Raw genomic sequence first — 11,275 nt, 5'->3', positions numbered from 1 at the left:
AAAGAAGTACGAATATTTGTGATACCGAATGAGCATATTATAAAAAAAAGTTTATGATGTATCTAAATGATACTAATTTAGTGTCATAAATCCTGGCACTCCTTTATATAAATTCGGTCAAACTTTAAAAAAGTTTGACTTAAGACTACTCTTAGAATTGATTTATTGATGGATGGAGGGAGTAGCTAATTTTTCATGAAGAGTTAAGCTCACACACTTGTCAATGCTTTCATATCTTCTATACTAAAGCTAGTATATGTCCGACTACTCTCTTTTTTCTTTTTCAAATTTCATATGAGTTAGCGGTTTAAAAGGACTATTGGAGATACCCTAAGTACAATCATTAAATGAATAATAAGGCATACTTTGATATATAAATATTTTATATTATTTTCTATAAACTTAGTGAAACTTATAACAAATCGACACTTTAAACCTAGAATGGCATGTTTTTTGAACAGAGCGAGTACGTTATTGCTGTTGCTTTATACTGAAATTGATCGCCGACCAAAGTAGACCATCCTGTCGTATAACTTTGTTGTACTTTTTACTGCATGCGATAATGTACATAGTTTCACCGAATGGAATATCTTATTCCATCCGGGTTGTAGTGTATAACTGAAAATTGTTTCTCCTCGTGAAGCCATATGCATAGGTGTGTGACAAAGTGACGACACCTACCCGATCCACCATCTCAAGCGCCTAGCTATATAAATAGGGATGTCACCTCTTTGAAGCTGCCTAAAGCTAAGCTACTCGATCAAACCCTCCACCACCCACCAGAGATATATAGTTAACAAACATTGCCTCCTGCTAATCTATCACATTAAAATTCTCTCATGTTAACATCCCCTCTCTACTGCTACCTTCTCGATCTCATCTCTCTTCTTGGTGCTCAAAGAATAATAATGTCAGCGTAGCCTCATAGGCGTTCCTAGCTCTTTCATCATCCCTCCTGAGATCTCACCAAGAGAACACAAAAAAGCTAGCTAGCATGGACCACCAGCTGTTCGACGATCCCTTCGGGAGCAGCATCTCGTCGCTGGAGGCGGACATCTTCTCCGGCGGCGGCGGAGGCCAGCTGCCGTCGCCGCCGTGGCCGGACCTCGACCTCAACGACGACTACGACATCCACGACCTCTCCGCGCCGGCCGCCAACGCCGCCACCTCCTCGGGCGGCGGCTACGGCTCGGGCGGTTCCGGCAGCCACAGGAAGCTCAGCCACAACGCGTACGAGCGCGACCGCCGGAAGCAGCTCAACGAGCTCTACTCCTCGCTCCGCTCCCTCCTCCCGGACGCTGACCACACTGTACGTCGTCCTAGCTTCTGAGGAAGCATGCGAATTAATCGATGGATCCATCGATCGATCTTGACGACGACGATGCATGTCTTGCTGTGCTGCAGAAGAAGCTGAGCATCCCCACCACCGTGTCCCGAGTTCTCAAGTACATCCCGGAGCTGCAGAAGCAGGTGGACAACCTGGAGAGGAGGAAAAAGGAGCTGACCAACGCCAACTGCAAGCCAGGAGTTCTCAACACCAAAGAGATCGTAACTCCCATTGTTTCTGTTACTTGCCTCAACGACACGGAGATCATGGTTCAGGTCAGCCTGCACAGCAATGTGGCCGCCACAGCTCTCCCTCTCTCCAAGTGCATAAAGGTGCTGGAGAACGAGGGCCTTCACCTCGTCAGCTCATCAACCTACTCCACCTTTGAGAACAAGACATTCTATAGCCTCCATCTTCAGGTGCATGACAGCTTCGACCTCTCTTGAGTCTTGATGCATGTTCAATGTTCCGGCCGTTTCCTTGATGTTGACCTGATTTTTTTTACTCTGTCCAATTATAGTTAGTATACTTGGATTGATTGATACAATCTAACACTTCTCATAATACGATATTTCATCTAGCTAGGCTCATCTAAATTTAGTGGAGTATTAATTTTTCTCCATACCCGGCCCTAAGTTAACAAGACATTGAATCAGAAAGCCTTTGAAAGATAAAGCTCTTTATATATGGTTAACACCAGGATCACATGAACCACTAGATCTTGTTTCAAAAAGGAATTATATAAAACATAAGAGCCACTAGCTAAGTCGATCTTGTTTCAAAAAAAAAAAAGTGGGGCCACTCACTCTTGTGGCCCATATCCCATTTAACCTCCTCTAGTTTCTAGGAGGTCATTTGTGGATTGAGATTCCTTGTCTAGGCACACACAAAGGTGGAAATATACATAACGATCTTATTATTACTAGTTAGAGGCTTCTTGTAGAGCATCCATATTAATTGACTACTAGACATGTTGGAAGAAGAGTAAATCCTATAAATTTTCATAAAAAATTCGGTTCAATAGACAATAATAATCATTACCGACAATAACAACCTTTAGAGATTTAATTTACATCTAAGTTACTCACATCTCCCATTATTATGAAATTAAAACATAATAAGGTAGCATATAACTCATCTTCTAAATTACCCACCTCCGCCCGTATAAAATATAAGCTAAATTAACCCCACACCTAAACTTGCATCTAAGTTAACCACATCTACTTTTATGTAAGATAATATAAAGTAAACCCTGAATTTGTCTCAAAATTACCAGTTTCATCATTTTGAATAAATGCACATCTAAATTTCTCAAGTAAACATGGCCCACCAGTGAGACCAAGTATGCAAGCATGAGTTATAAGTATAATTTTCATGTTTTAGGAATAATGAAAAGCTTTTTCTTCATGAATCTAACAATAATGATATTGACGATGCATTTTAAATTATATTTGATAATTTGTGACAATAAATTAGTGATTGCTAATTTTAGATAAATTTATACATTATTGAACTAAAATAATATAACATGTCTACATCGATAGTATCTTTAACTATAAGTGCTTCCATTCATGTTTACACTCAAACTTTTTTGATCAAGAAAATTTGACATCTTATGTGCGTGGTGCAGGCTAAAACACCTATTATTTCATTGTACTAACAATTTTAACATATGACACATAATCCATATGTTAAAAAATACAAAAAGAGAGCTTTGAATGAAACCAAGATCCATAACCACAATATAGTAGACACTTGATTTTCTAAAACAAAACTAGCAACAACTAATGAGATCAAAATTGGGAAGCTAACAAAAGCAAGATTCATAACGTTATGAATCATGACACATGAAATGCAAGAAGATCTGATAAAGCTAAATTTTAAACTAAACATATGTTGAAGACACACATATGTATGATACAAAAGGGAAAAGGTTAGAATAATATGGATGGAAAGACATATAAGAGTACTTGTTAATCAAAGCTTATTATAGTAAAATAGAGACGACATAACCACCTTGTAAGAAAACACACACGCGCGCGCGCGCGTGACACACACACACACACACACACACACACACACACACAGAGAGAGAGAGAGAGAGAGAGAGAGAGAGAGAGAGAGAGAGAGAGAGAGAAGAGCTTTGGATTATTTTGGCTTCTATTTCATCCACAAATTCTAAATTATGTCTTCTATGATTCCAGCCTATATGCAAGATCACATGTTGATACACTAGTGCAAATACATGATGTTTTATATATAGTGATTTATTCTGCAACAAGAACTACTTCTCCCGGCTACACAAAAAGACTAGCATATGCAATTTGAGTTCAGTTAGAGCTATTTATAAAAAATAGTTGTAATCAGATAAACTAAGTGTCAGTGTATCTATTATTATCTTAGACACCATCATTTATCCTTAATTTAAATGTTTTTATATGATGTGTTCAAAAGCTTGATATTTACTAGGCGTTGGACCAAATTATAGTCTAGGAATACCATTGTTGTGCATTGGCTTACCAAAGTTATTGCAACATGTGGTTGCCTTATTATTTATGTATGTACACACACAAAGATGCCAACATAAACTTAAAATTCACTTTTTTATATTTAAATATGTTGATAGGGTATAAAATAGTTTATATTTTGACAAAAAAAACATAAATACTCCACCTCCAATTAGATTTTTCTTTGAACGACGAATGGGTACTAGCTAAACACAAGCAGATTGCCTTGGAACTTTGGGTAGGTTCCCATAGGAAAATAAATAAAAATAGGCACAACTCTAACATCAGTTAAAAACTATGGCCAAGCAGGCATAACAACGGAACACACCGAGCTACACAATCACCACAAAACGTTCAACACCACTCATTTGTCGGCTGGACACAATGAAGCACCACACCATCGAGATAAATATGATAATCATAAATGTTCAAATAGGATCAAATAAAATTTATATTAGAGATTTAGATGTCCTAAACCATACCTCATAATCCACATAGAAAAGCTAACCTGATTAGGACTCCTGGACAAGTTGATATATAATCCTACCGTGAGAGATAGTATTTGGACCCAATGGTCGTATTTGATGGGCTTGACGAAACACTTATAATCTGAATCTAAGAGTGACTTACTCATCTCAAAAAGAGTGAAATTATTCATTAATTCGATAAATATTCAACATAATGTAATTATTGTATGTTATTATGTCTTATTACTGTTATTAATTGGAGAGTTTTTCAGTGCTCCACTAGTTCTCATGGAATGCGCTAGAAAAAAAAACAGAGAAATCGTATAAATTCTCATAAATGTTAATGGCCATCACTTTTATAGACCCAATCACAATAGCCATTGAATCTAATTTGCATGTAAACTATCAACCATTGCCATTATAAAATATTAACATGAAGTAACCCCTAAATATACATGTAAAGTACCCATTATGTTCTTATGAATTAAATAAAAAAATAACCCCTAAGTACATACATATAAATGAGCCAATTATGTCACTATGAAAATAAACACAAGTAACATCTAAATCTACATGTAAATTATGCACCTATGCCTTTGTTTAAAATAACCCAAGTAATCCTTGAACCTGCCATATTATGAAAAAAAACAATGTACCCTCTCTTTACACATATACTTCTAGATTTGGTAAAAATATAGGCTTATATACTCCTATTATTAATATACAAAAATTGACTCTATTTTAATTCTGATTTTTTTTCAATTTTGGTTAAAAGGTTATAACACATTATAATTTGTAATTTTTGTGTAAACACTCCAATGTGTTTTAGAAAATATGGCTGCAATTGTAGTTTTGCTATAGAGACATTCAATATCCTTGTCACTGCAATGAATGCCCAAACACTTGTCTATACCACTTCTATACCTAAGATGGAGTGTAAGACCAAAAAGGCAAAAACATATATCTTAATGACATCCAAAAGGAGGGCATGTAATAAGAGGCACAAACGAGTGCTAAGGTTTTAGCCTAACATGTAGAAAAAAACTTTCCTTACAAATTAAAGTAAGTGGGATCAAATTAGGAAGCCAAAATATGGACTAATGTTGTCATACAGATGGGCTACAACAAGATGCGATGCAAAGTAGAAACTATGAGTGGAGATGGAAAAGAAAATATAGTGTTATCAATAACTAAAGTCTATCCCAATTTGATAAAGATAACAAAACATCAATAGGTATTGTGCAAGAAAATGAACAAATGACAGGAAGCAAAGGTATTGGTTAGGAGTGGGCCCTAGATTATTTATCCAGACACTTCTAATACTTTACATTCTTCTTGAAATATTTATGTTTCTTAGAATTGCTAGCCCATACATGGCACATGTTGGACTAGCAATCTTAAGTGAGCTTGAAAGATATACATTACCTTACATCAATAGGGATACACTTTTGCGACTTGGAACAATGGATTTTTTTTGTTGTCCAACGTATGATTTTTATTTGTAAGAAAAGGTACTATATTCATATCCTATCCACAAAATGACCATAGTATAACTAAGGAAAAACAATTGAAAGGATAGGAGCTGCTCCCTCCATTTTAAATTATAGGTCATTTCAATTTTCTTGCAGAGCTAAATCATCTCAAGTTTGACCAAAATTGTAGAGAAAATTACAAAAATTTATGGCATCAAATAGGTATACTATGACTATGAAAATATAACTAATGAAGAATCTAATGATACTTATTTGGTAACATTATAATAAAATTTGTTCAAACCTAAGATGCTTTGACTCTTCAAAAAAGTTGGAATGACTTATAATTTAGGATGGAGGGAATTTAGTTTCTAAGTAGGATCCTATCTCACCCCAGACCTCTTTTTTTAAAAATAAATAAATAAATAAATCCTACCTCACCTTCTGGTGTCCTGAAGCAGATTGATCAGTCTTGCCTTCGATCTCTACACAAGGCTATTCAAGTCAAATGGCACGGCAATTGAACCGTGAAGTCTGACAAATGGTTCATACAGTTTTAGTAGTGCGGGAGTCAATTGATGGGAGTGATGCATTATATTATGAGGTCATCATCCAGTGAATTTTGTGGTGATGATCCATTCCTCCTATCTACATGTGCTTATTACGATATGAGAATAAAAGGTGGATGATGGATCAACTTATCATGTTTCTCAGACAAAAAACGAAAAATAGGAATGAGATGATCTATCACTGTCTCAACCATTTCACGAGTGAAACCAATAAACACCATGAACATCCCACGCCTCAAATGAGACACCCCAGTACTACATTCTCTTGAATATTTGTATGTACTGAAGAACAATGACAGTACTACATTAACTATGACATACGCTTCGAAAATAAACATCTTAAATAAAATAAATCCAACGTAACTCGTCACTGCATTCATGCTAAGTTGACAATAATGGCGGGCTGGCTAGCACGCAGTACTCCCAGATGACTCAGCGTCCATCCTACCAATGTTTTTGCACTGACAGAGAAGTCAAAGAACGATGAAGGAGCAGTGCCCGGGATTCTGCGACGAACTGGAGAAGATCGTCAGGAAGAAAGCAGGGGGCGTATAGCTAGCTGCAGCAGCTAGCCTCCACACCACCGGTACACACACAGCGCTGGCGCATGCATTCAGCATTCCTGCGGATCCTACGGCGTGCTACTCCATAAGCATGCATGCAGCTAGCTAATAAGGGATTCTAGTTTAGTCTGTAAATGATGGACTGTTTACGTGGGAAAATATGTAGTAGCAGTACTAATGCACGAATGCATCCCTGCCGGTGTGTCCATGTGTGTTCTGTTGATACAGAAGAACTATAGTATATGGTAACTGTGAAAGTCACTGTAAAATTCCAATGGATGCATAATATATGCTTTTCTGTTAACCAAAGTCCATAGATCCTTTGTTTTTTGTTTTTTGTTTTTTTTGGGTCATGAGGAGAAACGCTATAGGTCCTCCTCTACTTGTACTGAAACATTGTGCAGGAAGAGAAGAAGGATGCAAGCGGGCTAGCCTGCTTGTGCATCCTTAAAAGGCCCGCGGATCCGGGTGAGATTCGGCCCGGCCGCGTTCGAAGAATGTCCGGAACCGCGCGCGAGCGCGAGCGCGAGCGTTCATTCACGGCCCGTGGACCTGACCACTCCGCAGCAAAAGGAGGCCCAGCCCAACTGGACGATGCTCTCTTTCCGCGCAGTTTCCTTCCGACGCCGAGTCCCCGACCACCCCACTAGCCAAGGAGACGGCGGGACGCGACGCGGCCCGGTCAACCGGAGAAGATGATGAGACTGAGCTCGACGCGCCGCCTCCCTCCCACGCGTGTCCGACCAATTCCAGGCTTCCCGCACGCGGCGGCGGCAATGGCCGCGCATTGCAGCCTGCTATGCATTTGTATGGATGGCGTCATCAGCCAGTGTGTCAGTTCGATGGACAGGATGAACCATGGCGAGAGAAAGAGGAAAAGAAGTTCGTTCTGGTTTGCAAGCAAAGAATGCGTGACCAAAAATCATCTGTACATTTTGCTGTTCGTCCTTCATCGTTCTTCCCAAACGGGAATCATCCCTGCAAGCTACTGTAATTAATAACACCTACGCGCGCGGATGCATGGCATGGCTACCGCGAGGACAGCATGGTCCTCGCCGCCGACCTCATCCACCGGCTCCTATCGCGCTCGGAGATGGTCTCCAGCCTGGGCGACCACGGGCGGCTCCTGCCGGTCCCGACGAGCTGCGCGTAATGCCGCTTCAGCTCGGGCGTGCTGCACAGCTCCGCGTCCTTGGCCTTGTCCTTCGCGTTCGCGTTCGCGCCGCGGCCACCGGCGTCGCAGGTGATGAGCTTCTCGATGAACTCCGGGAGGACCCTGATGAGCGGGGCGCCACCGTTGGCGCCCTTGACGTGCTCGAACGGGCACCCCGCGACCGCAAAGAGGGGCTGCTTCCTCTTGACGTTGCCATTATTGCTGCCGTCGCCGTACGACAGTGCGGCGAGCGTGGCGGGCGTGAGCGCCTTGAGGCAGGGGAGGCGCGCGGCGGGGAGCACGAAGTAGGTGCGGCCCGGCAGGAGCTCCTCGCCCGGGGACATGGCCGGGATCGGGAGGCCGACGAAGAAGGCGTCGGCGGGGCACACGGCGTGGCCCGCCGCCGGAGCCGGGAGCTCCTCCGCGACGTCCCCGGCCGTGACGACGGCGTCGCTGTCGCCGCCGCCCGTGACCACCAGCTGCCTCGACTGACCGCCCCAGTACACCAGCCGCACCGCCGTGGGAGTCGCTGGCAGGTGCAAGCACGACGGGGAGAGGGAGAGGCCGTTGCCCATGTCTCAATGTCTGTCTGCGGAACGGAATCGACGTGCAACGGTGCAAGAATTGAAGTGAGCTCGATCGGGATGACCGGGCTTGCAAGCTGTGGCAGGCGGGGGGCTATATATGTGAGCGGTGGTGGTGGTGGGGTGGGAGGTTGACCTGGGAGAAGAAGAGGAAAAGGGAGGTGTTTCATGTGCGCGTCGTGTGCTGTGCTGGCTAAGGCCAGGTCAGTGGTCAAAGGTGACGGCCATTTTTTTTTCCTTCCGAGGCTTCTTCTTTTACTATTTCTCGCGAGGACGAAGCTGGAGAGGCCCGTTGGACGCGTCGGCGCGAGTGCCGACTTGGCGACAGGTGGAAGAAGCTGGCTGTCTGGCCTCCGTTTTCGGCCGCGCGTGCGTGCGTGCAACTATGCGTCTATGCAAGTGTATTGTTGCCATGGCCAGGCCAGCGGAGAAGAGAGGTGGGCGGGTGATGCGCGTGCATCACGTTGGTGTTCAGTTTATCCGCTCAGATGGACGTGGCAACTTGCTTGGCAAATGACAAATGCCAGTCGCCAGGCCAGCGTTTGGTCGCCTTATCGCGTCTGCTCCCCACGCCGACATGTGGATTTTTATTATTATTTTTATTTCTTCTTCTTGGGCCAAATGTATGAACGACCAAGAAATTTAGGTTGAGATTTGACAAGAGCAACGGAGCCAGAAACTTTTAGAAGTTCAGGAATTTAACTAGAAAAAAATAGAGTTTATCCAAAATTGGTGTGCATCTGTTGGTCTTTCACTTAGAATGGAACAAGTATTATATCTCTTTGGCCCGAGAAACCCCATACAAAATGTCAACGTACCACACACACACATATATATATATATATATATAGGGAGAGGCTATTCAGTAGCCAGCTACAGAATAAGTTATTCTGTAGCCACCTCCATTTACCATAATTTTATATACTAATTTACGATAATGTCAATATATATTTACTATAGTTGGGTTACTATAACACATAGGGATATTTACCATAACGTTATAGTAAACCACTTAGTAAGGAGTTACTATAATCTCATAAATTAACATAGTAATTATAGTAACTCAAGGTGGCTACAAAATAGGTTATTTTGTAGCCAGCTATAGAGTAGTTGTTCTATATATATATATATATATATATATATATATATATATATATATATATATATATATATATATATAGTAGAGCCTTTTATCTGTGTACCATTATGAAAAGATGCTCTAGGTCTACATGCCACTAAAAAGTTCAAACGCACTTATGCGCCATGACACTTTACTTTTTTGCCTCCCAAACCATTCCGTCCACTTTTCCATCTAGCGGTGTCAATATACGCCGAAAAAAGTCCCAAATACCCTCACCTCGCTTCTTCACCATGCGCTTCTTCATTCATCTGCGACGGAGGTTGAGAGGCGGCCGGTCGGCCGGGCTCACGGCCGTAGGGCTGTAGCGCACGCGCCCACGACCACGACCTGTGCATCCGCGGTTGCCTCATCGAGCGCCCCGGCAGAGCACACCTGCTCGCCCAGGCTGCCGCCTCATGCGCCCTAGCTGAGCTCACCGCCACCGCTGTCTCTTGTGCCTGGCGAAGCTCGTCACAACCATGGTCTCCTGCACCCCTGTCGAGCTCGTCCCGCCCTCGGCGTTCCGCTGCTGAGCTCGGCGCCTACTTCAAGGGCTCGACGAGTCCACCACCGTCCACGCCCACCGTCGACCAACCACCGTCCGCGCTCACCGCCGGCGACAACTGGCTCGATGGGGCACGGACTTCGTGGTGGAGTTCGCCGGCGACGAGAGGTGTGTGGTGCGGGCGCTAGTCGAGTGTGTTCCCTGGCGCGGACGCGAGGCGCCGCCGCATCGACCTCGACAAGCCCATGATGGTGTTGTGTAGGACACCAGGCAGCTCTCCCTAGACTCCACACCCTGACGTCGTCACCCTACGCCGGGACACGTCGCACACGGTGCCCGCCACCCCACCGCGCGCAGCCACCGCCGCCACTGTGTCCTGCGACACCATCATCAAAAGTGACAGTTGGCCTCTTGGCTCCTGTGCCAGCGCAGCCACGCTCGCTCGCGATGATCTCCATCGCCGACGCTGGCAGAATCGAGTAGCGCTGCCATCGCAAAAATAGTCACGGCCCCATCCGCGTCGGCCCCCAGCGGTGGCGCTGGCCTGACCCACGTCCATGGCTGGCTTAGTCAGCGGCGCGGTCGGATCCACGTGCAAGTCAGCCCCAGCGACAAGCGCGCGGCTGAGGAGGAGGACGAGGAGTCGGTGGTGGGTGACGGAGACGGAGACGACTGTGCACCATCGGACCAGGCCGCAGCCACGGGCCTCCACTCGAGCCTGGGCCAGGCAACAGCGGCCTCCGCGCTATCGTTCGTGTCCAGGGCGGCCATGCCGCTGCTCGTGGCGTGGTTTGTCACGGGATACAGGGCACAGGTGGCGGTGGTCATGGATCGTGCGGCTCTCTGCTGTAGCTTGCCACTGTCTTCCTCGTGCGGCTATCAGAGCTCTGCTCGAGCACAGGCAGGTGGGTGAGCTCCCCTGACCGGCGCGTGGGCGAGCTCCCTATCCTGGCAGCCACCGGCCCTCCTTCGCCCCACCCTGGCCAGATCTAGAGGTCTGCCACCACC

General features: G+C 44.3%; 2 protein-coding genes across 2 annotated transcripts; one reads left to right on the top strand and one right to left on the bottom strand.

Annotated features, from left to right (window-relative positions):
* The first annotated feature begins 991 nt into the window (after window positions 1-991).
* LOC136460029 (protein IRON-RELATED TRANSCRIPTION FACTOR 2-like) lies at window positions 992-7,097 on the top strand. The gene is made up of 3 exons (XM_066459873.1): window positions 992-1,309; window positions 1,405-1,746; window positions 6,811-7,097. The coding sequence occupies exons 1-3, from the start codon at window positions 995-997 to the stop codon at window positions 6,895-6,897; spliced, it is 744 nt and encodes a 247-aa protein (XP_066315970.1). The 5' UTR covers window positions 992-994; the 3' UTR covers window positions 6,898-7,097.
* Window positions 7,098-7,793: 696 nt separating this feature from the next.
* Window positions 7,794-8,706, bottom strand: LOC136460028 (uncharacterized). Its single transcript, XM_066459871.1, has one exon. It carries the CDS (start codon window positions 8,631-8,633, stop codon window positions 7,935-7,937), a length of 699 nt encoding a protein of 232 aa, XP_066315968.1. The 5' UTR covers window positions 8,634-8,706; the 3' UTR covers window positions 7,794-7,934.
* Window positions 8,707-11,275: the final 2,569 nt, after the last annotated feature.

Source organism: Miscanthus floridulus, chromosome 6 (genome assembly GCF_019320115.1).
Source record: "Miscanthus floridulus cultivar M001 chromosome 6, ASM1932011v1, whole genome shotgun sequence".
NCBI lineage: Eukaryota > Viridiplantae > Streptophyta > Magnoliopsida > Poales > Poaceae > Miscanthus > Miscanthus floridulus.
Note: the sequence above shows the minus strand (reverse complement) of the source record. Positions and strands in the feature narration are given on the sequence as shown.

Coding starts and splice junctions, on each gene's coding strand:
- LOC136460029 (XM_066459873.1), top strand. CDS start 995: ATGGACCACCAGCTGTTCGACGATCCCTTCGGGAGCAGCATCTCGTCG. Junction 1,310..1,404: donor TCCCGGACGCTGACCACACT/GTACGTCGTCCT, acceptor GCTGTGCTGCAG/AAGAAGCTGAGCATCCCCAC. Junction 1,747..6,810: donor TCTATAGCCTCCATCTTCAG/GTGCATGACAGC, acceptor TTGCACTGACAG/AGAAGTCAAAGAACGATGAA.
- LOC136460028 (XM_066459871.1), bottom strand. CDS start 8,633: ATGGGCAACGGCCTCTCCCTCTCCCCGTCGTGCTTGCACCTGCCAGCG.